This window comes from Ciconia boyciana, chromosome 7 (assembly GCF_034638445.1).
Source record: "Ciconia boyciana chromosome 7, ASM3463844v1, whole genome shotgun sequence".
Classification (NCBI taxonomy): domain Eukaryota; kingdom Metazoa; phylum Chordata; class Aves; order Ciconiiformes; family Ciconiidae; genus Ciconia; species Ciconia boyciana.
The window spans coordinates 4,608,121-4,633,807 of record NC_132940.1 but is presented as its reverse complement, the minus strand read 5'-3'; the positions used below and the strand labels follow the sequence as shown (position 1 = coordinate 4,633,807).

General features: G+C 40.7%; 1 protein-coding gene across 1 annotated transcript; it reads right to left on the bottom strand.

Annotated features, from left to right (window-relative positions):
• Positions 1–871: 871 nt before the first annotated feature.
• LOC140654086 (E3 ubiquitin-protein ligase RNF170-like) lies at positions 872–25,515 on the bottom strand. The gene is made up of 6 exons (XM_072867065.1): positions 25,444–25,515; positions 25,212–25,244; positions 8,261–8,369; positions 3,701–3,774; positions 3,129–3,239; positions 872–2,059 (listed from the first exon to the last, which is right to left on the bottom strand). The coding sequence occupies exons 1-6, from the start codon at positions 25,513–25,515 to the stop codon at positions 1,754–1,756; spliced, it is 705 nt and encodes a 234-aa protein (XP_072723166.1). The 3' UTR covers positions 872–1,753.
• Positions 25,516–25,687: the final 172 nt, after the last annotated feature.

Here is a 25,687-nt window from a genome sequence, read left to right as displayed (position 1 = left end):
CCAGGGGTGACAGAACAGAAGAGCATATTCAGATCAACTGCAACTCTGTTACAGGTCACTCATGAGAACCCTTCTTTTCTTCAAACTGCAAACTGCCACCCTCTTGGTGAGCCTGGATTATGCAAGAGAAACAACCGGAGTTGTTGTATAGAGTTGCATTCTCTATAAGAATGCGACTTCCACGGAGTCAGTATCCATATAGGCGGACTCCATCTTTATACACTTAGCTTGATAGAAATTCCATTCTTTAGTATTGGCATGGGCTGTAATTCCCAGTTAAATGCAAACAGAAGTTACACAATAACAAAATTACACTTAGAGAACTTGGAAAATAATAGTTTCTGGGGTTTTTTTATGTTAGTAGCCAGCACTCAAAAACATCTGGTAATTTTTTTAAAGAAACAATGCACTTCCTGCCTTGTAGTTCATGGAAAAGCAATTGTTGCCATTTCCAAAGTACCCATTGTTAAGAGAAACAGCTTCACAAGTTCAGGGACATAATTAAAGACAATGAAAGTTGATGGGAATAAAATGAAGAAACATCATAACAAAAAGAGTAAAACAAGCAAGAAAATGACTGCAACATAATGGTATATCATAGCTTACAATTCAAGGGCACAATAAAATATGTCAGCTGAAAATACGTAGAAGGAAAAACCAGTTGGAGACCGGTGTATTGTGAACAATAAATATTCATAAATTGTAATATAGCTATTTTAATATACAATCCGTATGTAAAAATGAAGTCCACTGACTCCAAATACATAGCAAATGTACAGATTGTACAGGGACAGATGTGTGGCACTGTACCAGCATTTTTAACTCTTTGCAGCTCAACACAAACAGACATGCACCCACCCCACCCCCCCACTTCGGCAAACTTTCCATAAACTTCCTGCTATTTATATCATCATCATAAAATTGGCCTTGATCTCTCTGGCTGAACTGGTACCAAGGCTTACAAGGAAATCACAAGGAGTGTATGAAGTCTAGAAAGGAAGCAAACAGTCATGGTGACTTTGTTGAAGCTTAGATGCAGAGAGTTCAGGGAAGCTATGTACCTTGCATAGGCTTATACGAAAGAGTTACAAGGAGATTTGTTCACATTTCTTGCCTGATTTTTTCATGCTTTTCTCCCCTTGTAATACTTCTACTTTCTGGTTGCATTTTTGTTCCAAGCCAGAGTTACTACCAGTTTCATATTATCCATTTTAAAATCAGGACTGTACTCATTTCAGAGCTGTAAAAAATCTGTTTTCCAATGGATGTATAATCAGCTGTGATAACACAAAGCACCGATACAAGATTTTGTAGTGATACTATCTAACATTCCTTGTGTTATACAAGACTTAGCAAATTGTACAGTTTGCTAAGTTCTCGAATTAAAATTTTATTCCAATTGAGCCAAGATGTAAAATGTTAAAGCTCAAGAGTTCTAAAACTCTTCAACTGCAAGTTGATTGGCATTGTAATTTTAAGCTCTGTTCATAGCTTTAGGCATTTTCAACTCAGGCACTTGGTATGAAGATAAGTTACAGAAAAATGCAGCATGAAAGAGTCTAGCAAGTTTACAGTGTAAAACTAGCCTTCCAAGCGCTTGCACATCGAATCACTTGGCCATGCCAAGTATTGCTGAGGCCTGCTTCAGCCTTTGTCAGCAGCAGAATGACAAATCCATCATGCACTGCCCCAAATCAAAGAGAAGCCTGTCATCGCTTGTGAAGTTTGACCAAGGAATCCAAGTTTGAGTCAGTCAGGACTCTGACAGCATGCTCTGAGCTGCAGACCTTGCCATATTTACCCCATTAGATGCAATTTGCTGACAAATGTTTATCATGCAAATTAAAAGAAGGAAAACAACCACCATGTCGTCAGCTGTTCCAAGCATCCTACAGAGAGGCCCAGGCTTCATGTCAAATGGAGAAGACAAGCATATGATAGTTCCAAAGGAGCAAACAGCAACTCTTAGGACAAAAATCCATACGAGACCACCCCAGGTGAAGATTCCTCGCAAGGCAAGAGTCAGGAATAAAGGCATGTCATAAAGGTAATCTGCAAACTAAATATTCAGATGAGTTACATTATTTTGCGTTCGGATGCCTGCAGTTCTTGCAGTTCACTGTGTCTCTTAAGCACTTTTAGATTCAAATCTCTTGAGTGCAGAAACTTTCTGTGCTGTCCAAATCCACCTACACCGTTCACTTATTTTGCAGTATCTAGAGGCACACTTCTAAAAGGAATCCCTGCTGCCCCAGCACTTTGAAAAGGAAGTAGTATGCTTGACATTGAATCCTTGTGGAAAATGGGCTTTAATGGCTGCACTGAGTATATGCTTGTCTTTAAAATCTGGCATCAAGTGTAGTCTATGAATGCTTGAAAATGAGGCCTCAAGTCTCGCCTTGGTGTGGACAGGAACCATAGGACTGAGTGATTATTCCTTTTCATTAATGCCACTTTGTTGGGTTGAAAAATAATATTCCCCTCCACAGTGCTTAGTTTAGTCCGTAGATTGAAAGAGACTCCACGGTCCTTTCAGGCCCCCTACCAGGATGTGGCAGGAGAGGAAGATGTGCTTTGGTGATGTTCTACACCCTGTCAAGAATGGGCCTCACTTGTGCCTGCAGCCCTCATCTTTCACATCATTTCCACTGCCTGTCACGTCTCTGTACCAGCTGGGATTCCAGCGTTAAGAAAGTGCAAAGCCAGTGTGGCCTGTTTGAATTTGGCAATACCTGGGGAAAAAAACCAGCTGCTTTCTAAGCTGCAATCTGAGTTGAAATTTTAGAGGCAAGTTAAAATCTTGGAGTTCAAATCTGAGTTCATATTTGAAAGTTCCAGCCTGACCATCTCTAGTTCTGCTTTGCTTCCTGTATTTCATCCCACACTGCTTTCTCCTCCCTGCCAGGATGACTGCAGGACTCCTCTGAGCTAGGAACTCCAAGAAGCACCTTTCCTAGAAGGTGCTGGACCCAGCAGTGGATGGTAATGCTTCCACTATGATATCGCCAGTAAGTGCATGGAAAGGTAATTCATATAATGATACAAACTAGTTTTCATTGCTGGGTCTCTTTCAATCCTCTACGTGTTATGCATTACTAACTAGGTAAATATAGATTATAAATACTTACGGGTCGAGGTTGCCCTGAGAAACGCTTGTTGTAATCTCTAATGTCCTGTACAACTTGTTTACTTGGCTTATCTTGTTGCTTTTCACAAGAGACGTTATCCAGAAGAACCACCTTCATAAGAAAAGAAGATCGGCATTAGCACGGTGTATTTTAATCTCCCGTCTCAAAGATAGCATTCTGTAGTATGTGTCTCTCCATAGTCTCTCTCTCGCAACTGGACCTTTGTCCAGCTCCAGCAGTTCCACAATAACAAGAACATTTTCCTTTTATAACCGGTGTCTGACCTTCCAGTACAACAGGCAGCCTCTGACCGGGGTCAGATGAGATTAGGAACTTCCATATTGCTTTTGATGGAATGTTGTCCCAGAGATTCAATAAACTATACAAAAGTAAAATGCTGGAGGCCTGTTTAATATTTCACAGAGTTGCCTGATATGACACGTGTCAAATGATAAATGCAAATGGCTGCAGGAATGCAAAATCAGAGGATAAATAAAGTTCATCCTAAGAGCTCAAGCTTGTCATTTTGTATGTGTCATAACGCAGATGTGTACAAGGGAGGTAAGTCTTACCTTTTGTCTGCAGAGAGGGCAGGTTATTGCTGCTAACCAGGGACTATGTTTCCAGTATGTGATCAGACAGGAACCTACCAAAAAAAAAAAAAAAAAAAAGTTGTATTAAATACATTAAATATATTTGAGGATATTTAATGTTTACAAGGAAGTTATCAGAACTGATAAACCCTCTTTCTACAACTGACTGTGAAAATGAATGTAATTCTTTGCTTTCATTTTAATATGTGGTTTCACTCTGCAAAGCGACTGTGTAAAAATGGAGCCTTAGCTCTTCTGCACTGGTATACACAGAGATACATGGACCTCCTCAGGAGGCTTTGATTCAGTTTCTTTTCCTGTGGATGGCATCTTATTCTTGAAGGTCCTCTGACTGTGGCTGAAGCACTCGGGAATACAGGCACCCTTCAGAGCACAGCGTTGGCTGCGGTAGAGTTCCTCCAGACCTAGTATGACTTTTAAGGATTATGAGGGCCAGTTAGCCCAAATAAACCAACGTGCACAGCTGAGGGACGGCCTGGTGATGCAGATTCCTGGTGGCACAACATATATCATGGTGGTGAAGTATCATTCGTTGGGCTATTTTGTCTGTTTGCCCCCCCCCCCCCCCCCCCACTATATTTTGACTCTGTTACCCTGTGAACTGCGTAGCTCTGGAAGAGCGAGTTGCTACATTCTTTTTGATTCTTCTTACCCAGACAACTGCTGATTTCCCAATACAACATACTAAGGTATCAGGTGTGAAAGAGGGCAGTCTGAGGACGGTGAGATTAGACTGCACGTAGAACTGACAGCAGTGGTTGACACACATGAATGTCAGTGCTGGCACTGACGGCAAAAACAGCAAAGCATAAATAGCATCGAATCAGAAGCAGCACAGCTTGGCTTTCAGCTCCTGGGTGCAGTGCGCAGTGTGACAGGTCAGGAAAAAAAAATCTCTCAACATGTAAACTGATCAAATTTGACAAGGACCCCAGTGAAAACAGCAGCAGAACGTGGCGCTGCCATTTTGATGGAATTGTCTTATTGAATTGAACAATGCTCTTTGTTCTTAAAAATAACCAGCAAGTAGTTTCTTGTAAGCCGTATTATAACAAGAAGTCTTCAGGAGCCCTCAGTGCAGGGGTTTTCTGCACGCAGACCTATTTTGTCTGTTGTCACTGAAAAGGGGAATATTGGAGAAACTGTTTGAAATGAAGTCTAAAAATGTTCATGATGCTCTCAGTTACATCTTACATACCAGGACTAGGGATGTTAAATTTGGCCCAAAGATACTTCTTATGAACCTCGCTTTGACTTGTGCCTTTTACTTCTGTTTTCATTTGAGTGCAGGGTTTTTCTTTACGACTCCTCTATTTTGTTTGCATATACAGACCAGTTGGCTGGGCACATGGCTGTGTTTATATCTAAATCCCCCTGTGGTATGTATAAACTCAGTCTGGCAGCCAGCTTCCAGCTTTCGCTTGAACTTTTGCATTTGGCAAACATCGTGCCTGGCTTCAGGAACTGCTTTGACCCTCGGGGTCCAGATCCTGTATCGTGATCCGCACGGCTGTATTGCTGTGCCTGTGCTCAGTCCCAGTGAGGACGATGGGGCACTTATGGATCCCATAGTTCTTCAAGGGCTTTCAAAAAAGAAGCCTGTGGAAATTAAAATTTGCTGCGTGCAGAATCCTTTGTTTAGTAGAACAGGAAAGGAAGGACTCCTCTGAAGTTGACCTATTTGGTCTTCAGTGCATTTTTCATAAAATAGACAAAATCCTGTTTTAATCTAGCCTGCTACACAACCTTCTGAGGGAGTTCGTAGGTTTCTCTAAAATACCTCTGTGGTTATTGTTAATTAGAAAAAAATAATATTGCTCAAGGATCGCTTTTCAGTTGAACTTCCTGAACATATGGTTCAAACTGAAGCTGAAAAGGAAAACTTCAGGACAAACTGTATGAATTACTACTAATAATAAAATCAGACATTTTTTATAAGTCCACATTAATCTTCTTTAAAAGCTCTGGGTTGACCACATTTTTTAAATAAAACTTTTACCAGAGCGGAATTTATTAAGAGAGCTCAGCATTGCCTTAGCTCTGTTCCACAGGGCATCAAGAGAAGTTTTATTACTGATTTCAGTCACAACAGACTTAGATCTATGCCGAATGGTTTTGATAAGCCCAATGTAAAGTTTTATTGGTTTAAGACATGAAAAACAGACGTTACAGAGGCCACTTCTACTATATAAACATAGTGATATAATGCATGGCACTGGAATCAATGCTTCAGAGTGTAAATGATGATGTACTTGAGGAAAGTAAAGCCGAGCTAAATATAGACAGCTAACGATAACAATATATACCAAGCTTGTATAGGGTACTTCGCCTCTGCAGATCTCAGAATAAAGGAAAAATAAAGTCCATATCATTATGTCGTATTCACAGACGGAAAAGGGAAAATTAACCAGGCCAGAAGAAGAAAGTTGATGATCTTTGTTGTTATGTCTGTCTTTCTTTGTACTTGAAACTTTAACTTACTGTGACATTTGAAACACATTTTGAGGCCGTATGCTTACTGCTTGTCCTGGAGTGGGTTATATTCAAAGCGTCCTTTTCCTGTATGTTATAAAACTGTTACAAAAACATGAAACAACCTAAGGTATTAAATCACTCAGGAGGCAGATGGGCCCTACAAAGTGTCCCTAGCTGTTGGTGATCCACTGATTTGTTGTTGTTTCAGAGGATGGAGATAGTGGCAGTGGTGATGAGGAGTTGTGCTGTGTGAACATCATTTCAATCTAGAGAAAAATGACACTTCCTAAAGATAAAAATGTGCTTTTATTGCACCAGCATTAACAACACAGTCCCTTGTTCTCATTTATGCTTAGGTCTTTTTATAACACTCTTAGATGGTGAAAAAAGTGTCAATGGCTTGTAAATATAACTTGCGCTTGCTTTAAGCTCTCTGTAAAATGCTAGAGCAGTAGAAAGGAGCTTTACGGCTCCATTCTGACCAGTGTCTTCTGATGTGTCTTGCTGTTGCAGTATCAGACGGTACTGCCTCCAGCCGCCTGCCTGCCCCTCTGCCAGAGATTACTGGGTTAGTAATAATGTAAGTAATAATACAGGCTGCACAGTAGCCCTGAAGTACCTTCACGGGCAGTTTCAGCCTCATCAGATCATGAACTCCAGTTCTCTTCTGCCAGCCCTGCTGTGGGGATGAGAGCATTCAGCAAGGAACCTGATAAGCAGCTGGGGCAGTGAGGTTGTAAACTTCACCTGTAAATTGACTGGACGATGTATCTCGGAGGTCTGAGAGAAAATGTTCAGTCCACGTACGCCGGTGGCCTTATCCTGCTGCCTTTCAGAGCAGGTGCAAAGCTCCCACTGGCTCTAGTGGTGCAGAATGTGGGCCTTAAAAATCCTGAAATCCTCTTTATAAATGCAATTATGAACGTAACTCCCTCCCCTATTCTAAACTTCATCCTTGTATTCCCTTTGAAAAATTATTTAAATTTTGTAATCCTAACCACATGGCTTAGCAGCCTCAAAGGCGGCATTTAGCAGACACATTTATCTAGAGGATTATGGTTTTACTTAGATTATCCAGTGACTATAAGCGTGCTGGGTGAGGACAGGAGACCACACCATGGGCAGCCTCAACAGAAGGACCCTGCAATCTGGATCTGTCCCTTTCCTGTTAAGACAGATCCTGGACTGGAATAAACAGTTACTGAGCATGCATCGCGATGAGATGTCTTTGAACTTTTTTTTCCCCTGTATGACCACACAAATTTACTCAAAAAACAATAAACAGATTAAAAGAAGGTTTATACATGACTAGAAACTCACTTTTTGAATTGTTTAATATGTGTAGAAAGCTTTTACAGGACTACAAGCCAATGTAATCATGCCTTCTTGCTCTAGATCACTTCTGCTTTATTGCAGGCAAATTTTTCACATGGGAAGCAAGTCTGTGGGACAGAATCAGACCTAAGTCCAGTGTGTCTTACTCTCAATTTTCACCAATATAAATACAATCAGAATTAATTTCATGGGATAGCTGGATTTTTATGCTGTTGATTAAAAAGACAAGCTGTCTTCCCAGAAGTGAGTTCATGCGTGAAGATAAGACTTCATGTTTGTTACATCTTGAGCTTTCACAGTTACAAACTGTGTGATTATTAGACTTGATTTTTATAACAGGGGTTTTTTGCATAGTTGAATACAAATTGTGTGATTTTCTGGTGCTTTTTACCCATTCCATGAGCTTGTGTTGTAATTTAACAGTATCCTGTGAGATGATCTGTTGCTTCTTGTCGTCTTAAGACTTCTTGGGCATTTCAAAAGTGGCACCTTGTAGATGTGAAAGCAATGAGCAAATAAAAATACTGTTACTGATTTTTTTGGGGGATATAAAGATGGGACTTCTGCTGCTGCTTGTGAGAGCACTTACATTAATTCCAGGGAGAAGGGCTTGGTCCTGGTTGTTACATAGGACTAGAGATTTCTGTAAGAAGAGTGCTTTATTTAGTAGCCTGTATAAGCACTGCACTGTCAATCCAGAAAACTTACCACAGAATAAATGTCCACAGTTGGTTTCTACTGGGAGAGTAGCTGTCTGGAGGCAGATGGGGCAGCTGAAGTCACTGTGATTACTAGGTTGCCAAATTTGGAGCGATTCCTGGAAGAGAAGTAGTACAGAGTCTTCAATAAATTAGTATTTCGATGGACATATTCAGTTCATTAATAATAATTTACTATGATTAGCAGAGAGTCACAGAAACTAAGTACAGATGTCACACATAACTAATCGGTACTTCAGCAGATAATGAAAATGAGGCACAAAGAAATGAAGTGTTTTGTGTAATCCTACAGAAAGGACCAGTGTCAGAGGTAAGATCATGATGCCACGTTTCTGCTTCCAGTGATACATCCACACACCACTGGATAATGTTTATATTCTGAAAGCCACCCGAGCTTGCACCACTGCCTTGTCTAGCTGTCGTTATTAGTCAGACAGCACCCGAAGTCTGCCTCAGTAGCTTTTGGATCTTTTTCCTCCTCCTTTGTAGTTACATCTATCACTTAAATGTGCTGAAATAAAGACCGGTGTGTTCTCTGCCTTCCTTGGGTGGCAGAATGGTGTCCTTGGTGTGTCCCATAGGCTATGTAACAAAAAGACTCCTTTATTTAATTAAAAAGATTGCTTCCAAACAACCCTTCCTTAGCAAAGTCTGTAATTAAGAATAATATTGAGCTTTGTTTTTAGAGCGGGAAGATAAGAATTTTGTAAGCCTCTGAAATGCTAAAGAGGCATTTTGAAGCACATTTGCATTATATTTCTGTAGGGGAAAGGCTGAAGGATGTACGTCGGTCTTCCAGTCTTTGCTCCTAAATCATTGCCTGAAAGCAGTAAAAATCTATTTGGCAGTGTATTCATCTATGCCAGGATTGTTTGATACAGTGGGAGATAAAAAAATGTTCTTACTTGATATTGATTCCTTACCACATTGAAAGTTTTTGCTACCTTTATTATGATGCACTAGCCAATCTGTAATGGATGATGGACCTGCCTACTTTGTCTTGGCACACCATGGAGAAACTTGCGTTTGACCATATGTTCGATTGCCATAACCACAATGAGATCAGTCTTTGAAGAAAATGTAATAATAATGTGGTTAGTGTCCTTTCTTTCTCAAGATGAAGTTATTTCAATGTTTCTATCAGTCCCAGAAACAGAGGAGCGCTTCTGAAATTGGGAGGGAGCTGCCGGGGAAGTTCCTCCGCTTTAAGGCAGAGTCTTGAGGTTCTTGACTGTCCTCCACTACCTATGCATGTTTAGCGCGGTTTAACAGGAGACGGTGTCAATTACAGTTTTATTTTGATCAAAAAATGATGAACTTCACATGTTTCTTAATGAGCATCATTCTATGGAATGGGTATTATTTCTCCATTACTGAAGTAAGACATTCAGATGAGATGATGGCCTACTTTGGGTTTACAGCATCACTGTATGCTTGCTGTCCCTTGTTGCCCAATCTGGATTGCTTATTTGTTTTCCAAATACCTGCTTGGCACCTGTCTACATGATGGATCAATGCATGCTCTTCCAAGTATTTGACCTATTTATAGAAGTTTTGATAAAGAGAAGATGGAACAGATTGTGTATTTTGCATGTCAAATGCTGGAAGATCCTGAGTGCCTGTGAAGATTCAAGCTCATTTGACAACAAAGATTTTCTTTAAGTGATTAATTTTTCTAATGTAATAATTCCAAGAAAGAAGAGAGAGGTCGTCATGTAGGTCTGCCAAATGAATGAGCAGGAAACGGGGTCTCTTGCCACCGCCATGTCTAAAATGACGACTTCACCAAGTTACTAATTTTAAATCCACATCTTTAATGCCAGTCTTGCCTTCCTGTAACGAGGATCTGTAAATAAGAAGCACCGGAGGTTTTAAAACAATGTGCCATAGCTACTGGAAAAAGTCTTTCTCCTTTACAGTTTGTGAAGTTACAGCTGTATTTGTTTCTGATTCTCAACAGAAAAATTTCAGATGCTGAAGGTGTTGACACTGTTTTCAGATTTTCCTCTCTATGCACTGATAAGATTATCTCCTGCTGAGATATCAACCACACAACAGCCCCACAAAGCTGGGATGACTGGATATGAATAACTAAAACATAACGATAAGATTCAAGTCCAGTACACCGACAGCTGAACTCCAGGCAAGCAGGTTTTAACACAATGCTACCGAAAATTCATACAGCACATCCCATTCCTGTATTTTGACTTCCCATGCAATAGCGATGGGGTATTTGCAGATTCGGAAGAGCATTATTTCAGCTGATACAAGCTGTAATAGTTTTCGTCAGCTGAGGAACTGCCCCAGAGCAGTTGTGTTTATAAACACTGCGTACATGACATAAGCCGATTAGGTATCTATTCTTTATTTTTGCAAAGTAATAACACACATTTCTTTAGCTTTGTCTCATACAACAAAGGGAACCAAATGTGTTTGCGATTATGCAAGAGATACTGAGTCAAGGGAAACCCAGCATTCCCAGACCATAACCGATGGAAATTTTGAAAAGCTCTCTTGCCCTTTGCAACCTCAACAAGTTGAAACCGCTCATGTATTTTGTATTAGAATGTGTTGTACCATAATTAACTTACTATATGACTCCTAGGGGACAAATTATTATAGTTTTTTTCCAGATGACTCATCTTCTGCTGACTTAATGAGCAAGTCTGCAGAAACAGAGTTTGTGCTGTTCAGAAAATAGGAAAATTGACTGTTGCTGTGTTGCCGTATGATACCAGTTCTGGCTGCTGAGGTAAGCTACCACGCAACGGGGCTGGGAACTCGTCAGCTGAGGGCAAGTTGCTGTTGAGACCTTGAAAATGCTCTTGGAGCATCTGAGTTAGAGTTAGGACTCTATGAATTAAAGCAAAGAACCAGGCAATGATCCTCTGCTAATGGCACTAGGTGAAGAATATGTGCAGGTATACAATGAAGGAAAATAATTCAAACTCAGTACCACGAAGCAGCATTTTTTATCTTCTTGTAATCTCTCTCTTTCTTACTGAATGAAGCAAGGTGGGAAACTCAGCCAGCTCTGCCAGTATGACTAACAGGTGGCAAATTCTGAGGGCCAAAAAAAAAAAAAAAAAAGGCAGCTCTTTACATGTACAGTTAAGCAGGGGATGTTCTTGTTACGGATGCTAGAAATCTCTGAGTTCAACAGGCACTGGGCATCAAGTACTATTAAATGCAGAGGTAGTACCTCTGACTGAGGAAGTTCCTGAACCATAATTGCTAGAGAATGAAAGAATGTTCTGGGGAAGCATCATTAATGTTTCTTTATTCTGCTGTAGGCATCCATTGCTGCAGAGAGGGCAAGATGGCCCTGGTTTGACCTGGTATGGCCATCAGCATGGCATTTGGGAGGAAAAAGAGACTTGGAGTCACCTTCAGCAAAGATATCAGTGGCTTAGTCTTGTCCTGAATAGATAGGCTAGGAAAAACATGCCAAATCTTTCATTTCTTTTTAATAGATTATGTGCACATAATCAAATTTCTGATTTATTTAGTCCAAGCACTCAAAATGGTGTTTGAGTTGGCTTTATCATCGTTATAAGGGACCACACAGCTCGATCTGATAGAAGGAGAAGACAGATGAATCCTGACATAGCTGTAAGTCCGCCAGAATTAATTTACCCCTTCCAAAATCTTGAGCCAGCCTTTGAACATTTAAACTAGCAGATTGAATTAGAGATTGAAGTAGCGATTATGGCAGTTAGTATTTCGTGTCATGAGGCTGTGAGTTTTTGATGGCATTAGATAGTCTTAACAGGATAAAATATTTAGTGTAACTTTGCCTAAAATGACAATTTTTAGGGAGCTTCCTCTCATACAGTAGTTCTACATGTAATTACAAACAGTAATTAAAATTGTCATTCCTGTGAACATCTTAGGCTGGAAACTTTGAGAGTGCCCATAAAAGTCACTATTTCATAGCCTTGTATTTGGATCTTGGTGCCCGACTCACCTTTGAAAATCCCAGGCCTGGATAATGCCATGCTGATACTGTAAAGCAGCTTTGATGAATAAAAAGGGGACTATGGAAGTAGTTTTCTATGTAGCATCTGGAAATTAAGCTCCTGTGCCAGGAACATCTCTGCTTTGAGAGAAGTGGGGCAAACTCGCACCATTTGTCACCAGAAACATCATGTTCCATCCAGTAATTGTTGATTAGCTGCAGTCAAATTAGGGAGGGCCACAAATTATAGTACAGAAAACCAAGCGTGGACGCTCCTTCAGGATTTGTACTGCTCACACTGGTGAGGTTTGCAATGAGTTTGTTCACAAGTCTAAGAGACAGATGGAAGCTCAAGAATTCCTCATACTTGAAACCACAGTATTCCCGTTGGGTTATATGAAGGAAGATACCCAAGTCAAGATTTTCCGTACAGTTTTCTTAATACTACTTTGAACACCTAATATTAGCTTTTAAGATTCATCTTTACAAATCCTAAAATATTGGTGTTTCTAACCCATATGTTCTTGGGAATCATGCTACGGCCGGAATGGGATGGTAAAATGTATAGTCCAGTAGAATTCAATTTGCTGCATTTGCAAGAAATGGGGGGGGGGGGGGGAACACCCAAAGTTCAGAAGCAGATTATTCTGAAAAATGGACTTAGAATCCAAGGATCCAGAGAAAGCCTTAAACTCTGCCACCTCAAATTTTAAGTGCCACAATACCTACCTTTTGGGCATCCGTCCCACCATGAATTCCCTATTCTGGAGTTACGACTCCCGAGCACCTTATATAGCACAGAGAGAGTGAGACATGTAAGGATAATGCCCAAATCACCCACGCCAAGTACTGGAGATGCCTACCACTAGCCAACGGTAAGACTGACCACACAGGTTATGTCTAAACTCCCACCATTTGCAAGGAAAACTCCATCATGGTGTCAAGCTGGGGGACCCAGCATCCTCTCAAGCGCACAGGAGTATTCTTTGAAAGAACTGGGCAGGGCTCAGGATTTTCAAGGAGTGGCACTGGTCACCTTTTAATTAATTCTCAGTAGTGAAAGCTTTCGCCCACGCAGTGAATGCTGGCGTAGTGCTTTCACTGACCAAAGAGATTCAACCCCCATGTCCAGTGAGAAAACCCTCCTCACCACACCAGCGGAGACCAGCAGCAGTTTTCACCAGACCACATGCCCGAACTAGCTAATGGACAGAAAGCGACTCCTTGTGCAAAAATACTGAGGGAAAATGAACCCACTCACTTCAACAAACTAGCAAGACAGTGAGCTGAATGTACTGTGACATACATGCTCATATATGACAGAAATGGCTTTTGAAGACTTACATTAAGATTATAGGAGTTGCAATGGATGGCCAATGTGCAGTGCTTCATGTCAAATTTTAAATTTGCTGATTGGCAAAGACCAGGGGAAGTTTCCATGCTTATTTCTAAATACAGTTTTAAGTTCTTCTAAAATCAGGTCCTTAGGTTTGTATTCCTTTCTCAGTGAGCACCACAGGCATTACTTGCTTTGGGGGTCAAATCTGCAAAAGAATTCTCCACATAGGTACCTCATCAGGGGCCAGGCTTTGAAGCTGTTCAAGCCCACAAGTTCCCTGTGTGACAGTCAGATTTTTTGAGAAAAAGGAGATCTTTTCAAATCCAGACAGATCTTCTGGCTTAAAAGGAAAGCTGAGCATTTCAGAAAGTAATTCTAGTAGAACTCTGCAAAATTAAGCCTATTGTTCTAAAATGCTGCCACTAGATTTGATGAGTTTTTAATACTTTTATGCAAAAGAAAAGCATGAAGTAGTGATCAGGTCCTTGATTACGAAGCCAGAAACCTTCCTCTCCATGACACAGCTCAGCTCACGACATCTTTCAGTTTTACCACATGGAAATTTAGTTTTAAAGCATCAGTGATGAGTCCATCCTCATCAGCATGTTTGAAGAGAAGAACTTAAATTTTAAAAGCACTTAGCAAATTCAAGTGCTAACAAATATTTATTCATTTTTCCATGAACATGTGCCATCGTTTAGAAGTAAAACAGACCTTGCTTTGAGGTTTAAACTTGTTAGGAAGGCATGATGCTGTGTGACCTCTTGGTCAGATTCCTGTGATAGGGGAGCAGCTGCTCCGTGTCTCAATTACAAGGCCAATTAAGATGATCAGGGAGGATACACAGGACAGCTCATTATTTGACAATACATATTTAACCTCATCACAAGCAAATTAAAAATATGACATATTTTAAAGGGAAGAATTGATTCATGCAAGTTTTCCAAAAGTAATCCAATTATTAAAAGTATAAATAAATACTTCAACTATTTATTCGCAATCATTCGAATGAACGCTTCCTACCGTGGTTCAGAAGACCTACATAAAGTTTGGCTTACCATTCCTCTTTCCAGAAATGTTTGAGAGGAGCTGAGTAGGTTACACCAGCTGACAGCGTTGGTGTGGAATCATTCATTGAGGCCAGCTATGCGTTGTCAATTATTAACTTGGTTGCCCAATGGCAAGGGTCTGTCAGGTTTTCTAAATTACAGCTATGAATGAAACGTGGTGGGTTCCCCCCTCCCCCCCCAATAAAGCAAATCTGCTAAAAAAGCAGAGGACTCCTGGGAAAAAAAAAAAACAACAGCCCTCCCTTTCTAAAATATCTAAATAAATCTTCTCCCCCCAAAAGACGTTTAACATAATTGAAAAGATACCTGAACCTAATAAAAAAACTGCATTACTATTTTTAAATATTAACTTGATCAAGGGCACACTACAGATATTTTGATCATCTGATAGAGTAGCAGCTTATCAGTACTGTTGTGAAACAGACTTAAAACCTGCCAGACACTTGTGATGATACTTTGGAATTGCGTAACTGCAGAATTAGATTGTGTAACACAATATTAGCCAATTAATCAAGTGAAGTGTAGAATTTTGCTAAGATAATTTTAACAGATGGGCATATATACTTCATAAGGTATTTATTTTTTGTTATGCTCTATGGTCCTTAAGAAAGGCTCGATTTCTGTAAAGATGTTCTCCAATGTAATGCAGCAGAATTAATATGGAAACCTGTTCAGGGCTTGGTTTTGTGCAGCGTTAACCATCCTGATCCTGATTCAACAAGACATTGAAGCACATGCCTAATTTTCAGCCCTCAGGTAACACATAACCTCGTATGGAGGGGTGGAGTGGGAGTCAGTAATATTGGAACAGAAATACACTTAGAACAAAAATAATGCCCCCGGCATTCCTGCTGAAGCACTGATAAGCTAAACAAAGCACTTTTCAAAGACTAATAACCGGATGGGATTTGTAGCGTAAACAATGCTCCTTGTTAGTCACCAGTCCCCAGGGCATCTTCCTCACTTTGTTACAGATAAATTGGCAACAAATGAAATACTGTATGCGATTTCCTGCCCTGGGTACGCAGGCGTGCTCGCACGCCAGTGTGATAGCTGTCATTTATTATTTATCCAAGTATGTATACAAATCTACAGTGTGATTTAATTACTTATTAAAGGTGCCAGACTGACAGATGCAGAAGCTGTAGCCGTTTCTTTATCCAGAGAACTGACACAGCGTAAGCGGTGGCATCCTCTCCAGGCTGTTCCAGTAAAATGCTTCACCCCGATGGACTCCCCAAATATCTGAGCATAGCTCTTTCTCTCCAACCTTTTCCCAACTACTCCGCTCAACATGTTAAATTCATGAAGGCTGCTAACAAAGATGTCAGTTACTGCTGTGATTTTTAGACAGGAATGTTTATACGCTGGAAAATTGATTTGAGCACATGAAATCTCTTTTAGCTAGGCCACTCGAGTATTTGATTAGTACTAACTCAAAAAAGGATTTGAATGGTTTTAATACAGAGGTGAAACCCCCTCTAACTACATAATAGCAAAAAGATTTTAGGCGTTTTGTAAAGGTGAAATGAGCCCAGATTTCCTTTTACTTGCCAGGGGCTGTACGCATAGCGCTATGGCTCTTTTGCAGTTACTTCTGCCTTTACCTAACAGACACGCTGGTCTTGGAAACTGGATGCTAAATTCTGCATTGTTTCAATAAGCAGGATTTTGGTTTCATTTTTTTATGTCACTCTAACCCTATTACTGCTCAGTTACCATTACAGTTCAAGGCACTTCTCCCTGTCCCCAGGCACAGCTAGACGCAGGACAGCAGGGAATCTGCAGTCTTCTCACACTTTCACTCAGCACCCAGCCTTTAACAGGGAAACTGAGATTTTATTAGGCTTAACTCATTGAATTTGACCATACGCTGTTTGCCAGAGAAAGACTGTTAAATAATAGTGAAGTTCCCTTCACATAGCTCCAGAATATTTTGAGAAAGGTAACGGACAGAAGGAAATCTCTTAAACTTGTACGTTAAATCAGTAAAAACGTGATTGCCCATGGCCAGCCATTTCTATTGCCTTGCTAACTTTTTTGGTCCCAGTACATGCCTGAAAGTTGCAAGCCTGGATCCATTTTGTCTAATTATAAGTTGAGCTTTTTTGGTGCTAGATCTTTGGTTGAGGCCTTAAAGCACAACTACAGTGCAAGTAATACTGTTTACTGGTAATAAGCTTGTCATTTTGGCTTTGGAGTTTGAGCTGGCCAACACTTACGTGCCCGAGTTATTGTGCATAGTCAACTAGTCCCATCAAAGCCAACAGGTCTGCTCATGCCAACCACTCGTATTATTGCATTATTAATTCCCAATTTTACAAATAACTTTTCTTATTCTACTCCACAAAAGCCTACCTAACCAAAAACTGGGCCTGGGAAGTATAAAGATGGGATTGAGAAGTCTGAAGATGTGAAATAACACTTCCTGGCAGTGTTTTGGAGCAGGGCCTATGTGATGGCATTTGACACAAACCAGGGGGTTTTCGGCTGAGATGGAGTTTTGCATTATGAACTCTCAGTGTGTCCCAGCTGTGACCTAATTCCGTCCTGAGATGTAAGAGTGGTGGCTGCTGGCTGCTGGATACGTAGGCTGGCTTCACAGTGTTCTGCTAAAATGAGGAGCTAAGCTACCAGAAGTGCTGTGAACCCGGTTCCTATGCAAGAGCAAAACATGTCAGACCAGCTGTCAGTGAAGAGCATCAGGAAAGCAAGAGAGAAATCTCTTTAAATGGAAACATAAGTGAATGGCTAGTAAAATCAGACAATCGTAACTTTTATTGTAAAAAATGATCCAAGTGGAAAATGTAATTTTGTTAGAAATGCCAATAAAAAGAATTGTAACCTCCCTGGCACTGCTCGAAGAGAGCAATCTGTCAAAAAGAGGCTCGACCCCCCTGCTGTAGGAGTTGGCTTTCACTCTTTGGAATATGCTATACCAAGAGAACCTTCGAACATGAAAGAAAATGCCTTCAAAATTTGTAGGCAAATTGAAGCTTATTCTCAAAGAAAAAAAAGAAAAATTACATTGATATAAAAATGATGGGAAATCTGAACTCAGTTTTGACAGGTGCATGCTAACTTCCTTATTTAATATATAAATGTTGCGGTGAGTATCAGAACAATTCATCTTATGCTTTACATACCTATAGCTATGCTACTCTGTTTAGCTATGGTTGGGTTTCAGACATTTATGTGTTATTTAATAGCAAGTGATAGCTATGACATTTTCATCTAGTGTTTCTATTTTTGAACACAGACTTTTCTTCTTCAACTAGAGACTACTATTTAAATACTCCATTTAAAAACATGCCTTCTAGTCATTTTTCACACCGACTTACAGATGCTGAGAAAGGAATACACTTTAATAACTTAGCTGTGAATTTTCCACTTAAAAATAATGAAAAAGTTAATAACATTTTATTCAGTGAATCGTCTATACTGGTGATAACGTTTCTCAATAATAAGATAATGGTATATAATAGGTGCAATAGAACATAGAGTTTTGAAAATTATTTTGTGTTTAGAGAGATTAGAGATACTACCAGAATGAGTTTCTCGTGCAAGACTACATACCAGTACCCTGGCACAGAATCAATCTAAAGGGATTACTTTTTTTAGAAATTAAGTTTGTGATTTCCCTGATCCTGAAAAAAACATGCTCATGAGCTTACTCACGGAGTAATCCCAGGCTGCAGTGAAAACTGGAATTATTTGGTGCACAGTATTAAATAAGTGCAAGGATATTCTCAGGATCAGAATCTACAAACCAAACGGTCTTGTTGGGACACTAAACCACCTGCCAAACCGGTGCCTTAGAAGTCACAACATTGCACTGCCTTTTCAACGCACTTGTGGAAAGAGGATTTGAACGTGTGAATGTGGATTTATTTGTGACAAATACATCTGTCATAGTTCATATCCCAGTACTGAATTTTGTGTTACTGGCACCAACTGAAATTGTATCTGAGAAATTTAATACATGTGAACTTGTAAAGCCAGGAGCTGCTACCATGACAGTGCAAACAGTTCCATGATGTCAATTAATGTCAGCTAGCTAATACTGAAATTGCCAAAGCCCACTTTCACCTGTGACCTTGTTCACTGAAAAAAAGGTAAGTACTAAAACAGAAGTGCAGATATCTGTGAGAAAGTAAACAAAAAGCCAGAAATAGAAAAGCAAAGATACGAGATTGACAAATGTTAGAGAAACAACTGAGGCAGCGAAAGAGCATGCTAGGAGGGAAGGTTACAGTGAGGAAGTGAGGTCTTACTGAGGAAAAATGATGTTGTAGAGGTGTAAATATTTTATCCTGCTCGAGTCACTGGTCATAAAAGCTCCCAATTCTGAAATATTTCCCTGAGATAACTGAGGTAGATCATTCCTTAAAGATGTTAACCATTTATCCTCCTGCTCTGTGAAGCCAAAAGGTACAATTACAAAGATCTGGTCGCAATCTGTTTTATAAATGTAGGTAGTTAGTTTTCCACCTCTGACCTGCTTTGTTTCCAGTATAGCTTTTTATGGAATTTAATGAGATATCACGACTTTTGGCTCTGTGACGTTATTTCCATCTTTTATCTAACACCCTCCCTGGACCCCCCCCAACATGTGAATTACATTATACCAAAGCAGAGATAATCTGTCATTCTCTGCACTCATCTTTTCTAGGTCTTTAAGCGGTGACCAGGTAAGGTAGTCCTCATATAGTCTATCTTGTCTTTCTCTTTTCGACCCTGCACATTGAATTTCCTTTCCCCAGGAGAATTTAGAGAGAGTGGACGGGTCAGAGACACTCACATATCTAATTTAAAAAGCAGACACGTTTCTGCAGAGCCTGTGGCTCTGAAGAGTACTGAGGCATGTAACTTAACAATTGCTTGAAATCAAGTCCAAGCAGCCTCTCTGTCCATTCAGCTCCTTTCCCCTTCTCTTCTTTCTCCAATAAAAGATAAAAATCTGTCTAGGTTTTGTTTATTTGTTTTACGCATGAGACTTACAATAGATTCCTACTTTGCAATTTAACGTTCTCTGTAATAAAGTGTGATCTACATCACTCGTGTCAACAATATTGTTAAAGTAACATGTTTCAGTTTATCAATGCCTACTTCACTGACATATGATAAACCTTAATTAATATTTTTATAAGTACCTGCTTTTTTTTTCTGAAACTACCATAATAAACTAAATGTACTAATAACACAATAATTGCATTGTTGTTATTATTCTGTGTAACAGGTGTAGATGCATTTGTACTCTATATACACACTCACTGTATCACACCGGCTAAGATAACTACTCCTGAAATTTTGTAACCAAGGACCCTAGAATTACTCCAGTCAAAACAAAATTCATTGTAAGACAGACTAGAAATGCCAGTCCAAGCCTTCATGGTTTTAATGAGATGACTATTTCTTACCACTATTAAGTCTGTGGGGATCAAAGAAAATGTTCACTGAGTTAAGATGTGCTAAGAAAAGTGTAAAGAAGAGCATAAACAGCTCAGGAATTCCAGGAATCCCACTGGCTTAAACAGTCTTTTATTAAAAGCAAGTGTTCTCATAGTTGAATGACTTCCAAGAAGGGCCTCAAGTGATGAAAGTATTTCCATCAAACGTGAAAATACTTGAAAGATGCTTATTCCATGTAAAAATATTTCCACCTTTCAGAAAAGCCTGAATACAAGACTCCTTCAATGAATATACTCTCGTACAAGGTATTAATTTTCAGAATTCATACACAAAATATCCAGAATTCCTACTATTTTTGATAACGAGTAGATTATAATGACTTTCATCTCCTATAACAGCCAGACAAAATATTTCAGAGTATTTTACAAAATAGGTACTTCAGTTATAGAGCGAAAAATTTTACATTCATCATCATGACATTGCTCCCATTTCCCTCAGGGCATAATTGACCTGGAAAGTATTGTAGAGCATCTTCAGAGAAAAAGCAATGGGATCTCCTTCCAACACATCATGCACAATAGTCAGTTGTGTTTGCTAACTGTGCAATACAGACATACCCTATATACCCTATATTGTCCTACTCCCCCCCACCCCTTACCTAAAACACCAATAACAGTACCTCCTGCCCTCACCAAAAATAATACAAGTGCATAGACCAGAAATATTTTGAAATGGTCAGCGACCCCAGGAGTATTTCAGCCACCAGGACTGTCTCTTTTTACTGTTTCTGGTTTTATCCTTTCTTTCCATCTCCTCAAGCTGCTTTTCTCAGCTAGAAATAAGGAGGTAAGCCAGTATCATGTGCCCAAACAGCTCCTTTTCAGATCATTGTAAGATTTTCTCTGTACCTCAACCACTCACTGCTCTGGGAGTTATTACTCTTGTAAAATGCAATTCATGGCGAGATTGGAAAGCAATCAAGTAAGCTGTTTCTCCCCACCATTCTTACACCCGACTGGAGTAAGCAATGAATTGGTATGGCTCTTACAGCAGACACAGGTCTCTTGGGTATCTTTCTAAGGAGCCGTCAGGCCCTGGGGGTACAGCAGTAATCACAAGACACCGAGTGCTGACTGCCAGTGACCTGCAGTTTTTGGAAGCCTGTTCCGTGTCTTGTGCAATCAGGAAACACAAACCTGCGTGAAACCAGCAAGGTACTGATAATCTTCAGCCAGTCAGATAACGTGAGTTCACATTAGAATCATGATGTGGTTTTTTCCTTCATATTTTATGATTTTCAGGTATTCAGTTATGCTGAATAATCTTTATTTGATTATAAGAACTGCTAAATTGGCCACATTTGGGGAACAGAGAGATAGCCAATGCCTTTTTCATGAAAATATAATAACTTCCAATACACATAGAGCTTGATTCAAAAGGAAGTGGGAGTGTATATGCCAGGAAGATGTAAGAGATGATGACAGGACGTGAAGGGAGGTGTGGCCCAGGGAATGCAGCAGGTATCAAATCAGTTTGTATTGTGTAATAATTAACTGCACACATTTTGGCAATTGGTTAGTTTCTAGTCTCTGCATCTGAAAAATTCAAATATGCCTCAGTGCCACAGAATATCATGAGGCTTATTTGATGCTTCTAAAGCTTTTGAGAGATGCTCGGGAAGTGCAGATTTCCATAAACCATATCAGTCAAGCTACCAAATATGACTGAAAAGCTGAGGATCATTTTTAATCTCCTGTATTCTAATGGCAAGAAATGTGCAAGTTACATAACTAACCACCAAGTGTCACTGTTTGGTATTTTTACATTCTGACGTCTTTGTTCCCTAGTGCTTAGAAAATCCCTTTTAGATGCAGTCCTCCAAATGAGGATTTTCCAACAAGAGTAAGAATATTTTTAAACTACAAGAGACATGCATATCTGCCACACAAGGTATGGGAAAACTCAAGTGTCTGGATATGCAGCATTCTTGAGCACGCCACCAAGTAATGTCTGAACTAAATATTGTTCATATTACTGGATATAATAATGTAAGTCCCACTGAAAATGAAAAAAACACCTTAGGAATCAGATTTTATTTTTAAGCCTAGCAATTTAAATTATTGTAGCAAATGCCATTCTTCTTTTTTGTTAAGAAAGGTAGACAACCCTTACTGAGAGATTGTCAGATGCTTTGTCAAAAAGGCAAAGGATGCACAATCAAAAAGAGTGAACACATTTTAAATAAGTTCCCATTGTGAGAAGTAATTTAACCTGACTTTGAAATGTAGTAACAGCAGACATTAGACAGCAGGAGATTGAACCGCAGTCCTGGCATGAGATGCCAAGCTAGTCTTCCCTGTTTCTAGAATGTTAATATAGGTCATAATCTTTGATTGGCACAAAACCAGAATTTGCTGACAGACATTCATGTCAGCTGCGGCTCATGAAGAAATTTCCAACCAGGCTTGAAAAATAAAAAATAAAACCAAACTACCTTAACTCTAGGTAATTTACATGGCTTCCCTTTGTTACTACTTCTTCTGCCCCCCACCCCCCCAGCTGAACTCCAAGCACAGCTTGCCAGTGCTGTGGTGTTCCTGATGTGCCCCTGTGTAGCTGCAACTGGAAAGATGTAAAATAGCTGCACAGATTTCCACATATATTTGTATTGTAGTTCTCTGTAGAATTCGGTATGCCCTAAGTGTAACGTTCCTCATAAAGATCCTTGCTGTGTGCTGATACTGGTTTATCTGGGTGAGCACTCAGTCATTCGGAGTCAGCCATTTGACATGGATGCAACAGCCAGGACTGCATGGGTGAGCCAATCTCTTCTGACATAATCCCAGATTACCAAACCTGTATAGCCTGCCTTTTTATTTCAAGCAAGTGCCTCTCCCACAGATCTCAGCCAAGCTCCCTGCACTATCAACAGTCTGTAACACTTTTCCAGCGGAGGCACCCCTTATGAATAATAATTTCTAGATGCTTTTGAATGAGGAGCAACCCTGAAACAGGGGTGTATTAGGCCTTGGCTGGATCTGATTACACTCCAGCCTTTCCTCCTGTCTGCACTGTATAGCCCTCTCATGGAAAACTGTTCTCTGCAGTAGTTTTTGCATGTATGGAAGATGATCCCACTGAAACAGGGTATGTTGTCAGGGCCCTGAGTGCACAAATAGACTTTAATGGCCTCACTTGGTGCCTCCATCCACACCCTCTGCCCATGGGCCACTCTATTTAAGCTCAGCTCTAGGCCTTCAGCAGAGTCACAGTCGTGCCTGTGCCTGGCCACGGACTCCACTGATCTGGACTGTGACCTGGGACTGAATTCCCAGCTTGACCTCAGAACTGCCCGGTGATCATGGGACTGTGCCTGACTCTGGCTAACCTCGCTGAGCCCGACCCTGACCGGCGGTTTGCCTTCCGGGCTTTACTTTGTACTTGCCTCATCACCATGAACTTGCCTGACCATCTGAACTCACGGCTGAACTCCCTGGCCTCCCCTGCTTGCCTTGCTCGGATACTGTGGGATGGGGCCACGGCTGGTGAAGCCCCTGTCCTGCTGGCTACGTTCTTGCTCTTAGCTTCATGCTCCCTGGAAAGCAGCTGGCTTTTGCTGCTCCCTGGCTTTTGTAGCATAAACCCAGGAAAAAAGGAGTTGCCTGTAGAAACTGTATAAAGAAAGCAAGTGTGTGAGAGGATGAATCTGCAGAGAAAGAGCATATAAAATCAAGAAACTGAAATGCAGAATTACGTGTTCCTGTGAAATGGGTAATAGGAAACCGGGTACAGGTTGGTAGGAAGTGACAGACACTAGGATGTGATACTTCCTGAGAAGGGAAAGGACATGTAATTATAGAAAGGAGAAACAGTAAGCAAATGAAGAGAGGTAAAAGAAAAATTAACAAAAGCTAGTAGAAATTATAAAAGAGCAAAAATATTAAAAAACTAAAATGAGCATGCTCAACAGTACAAATCCTAGCACAGAAGTCTGTGGGATTTTACTGTAAAAACCTTTTATTCCTTATTCTATTTTTAATAAGGATTTCCAATAATCTTCCATGGCAACCAAATCTCTTTAAGAACCTTTGGTGAAGGAAACAGTCAAAGGGTTTCCAGAAATCCAAGTCTACTCTCAAGCCTTTATCAATTCTGGACAGCACCACAGGGGGAAATACTCATGTAAATACTGTCCATGTCATCCACCACAATTTTAATCTCTGTGAGTCAAAGTACAATCAGTAACAGAAAATTAAAGATGTATCTTAAAGCAGAATAGCCAAAAAAGAAGAGCATACAATGCCTATTAACAGCTATTATTCAAGTTACTTAGTCCACTCTTAGGCTGACCTAAACACTGATGTGTTTAACGCCATCCTGCACATTCCAGTAGCAACAGGCAATGTAAGGATCTTCATAAAACAGAATCAGCTAACAAAAAATAACAGTTCAAATTGATTAGTAAAAGAGGCTGCTGGACACAAAAGTTACTGGAGTTCTTGTGCTGAAACAGCAAAGGGACAGAGTAATCGCATCTTCTTAGTGTAAGGTACTTAGACTTTTCTCTGGAGTGTCTGAGGCAGGGTATTATAGAAGACAAGATCCTGAACCAGGCATACGCAAGATCTCATTAAATAAAGTTAAGTTTTTCCTATGACACAAATATAATAGAGGAAAGCAAGTGGAAGAATTTCGGTGTGTTTTTTTCTGAAACAAAAAAGACCAAACAAAACAGTACTCCTACATTTTAGATATCATGTACTGAAATACATAAGATGAAAAGAACGTGTGTGGTGCCTGTCTGGTGGCGTTTGACGTACTGCGCAGGCAGTCATTACAGGGCCGCCTGCGGAGGCTTGGCAGCCTGCCCCGCGCACTGCCAGGTGGATGGAAGGCTTGCTGGGGAGCAGCAGTTCAGCAGTGCCCCTCGAGCTGCCAGGCCTCCTTCACCCCCTCGCTGGCGGGGTGAAGACTGCCACCCATGAGCCTCTGGAGTCTGGTGGGTTTTGGGTAGTACTAACAACAGCCTCTGAGGCTGAGGAGAGAAAAAAAAAAAGACAATATAAATTAAAGAGATACTGATGTAGCCCTTCTCAATCCTAACTGCACTGTTGGTCAGAGGAACGGACCCTCCTAGAGAAGGGTTGAAACAGTTGCTTACCAGCCTTGTGCTTAAGCGTTTTCCATCCTCCGCCTCCCCAAAAGAAGGAACTGCTATTTTTACGGCATTTAACAATGGTGTTTTCTAAGCAATTCTGTATCCTGCTCTGAAAGTAACATCTGTGGCTGGTACAGGTACACTGACCTACCTACATCTTAGGCACAGTTAACTCTGAACCACACCAGCAGCTCTTCACCCCGTGACCTCCACGGCCGCTCCGTCCCCGCCCTACGGCAGCGGCTGTGACAGCCAAAAGGCAGCCGCGGCCCAGGCCGCCAGGGCAGGAGGAGGCAGCGGCCGCCATGTTAGGACGGAGCGGCGCCTCCCGTGCGGACTCGCGGCCGCGGAGGGAAGGTCGAGGCTGTACCCGCTGAGTCCCCGGCCCACGCTTCACCCCAGGGGTGGGTGACACACTCCGGCTTCGCCCACACAGCCCGTTCCGGAAGCCGCGCCGAGCTGCAGCAGCGGCGGCGTGT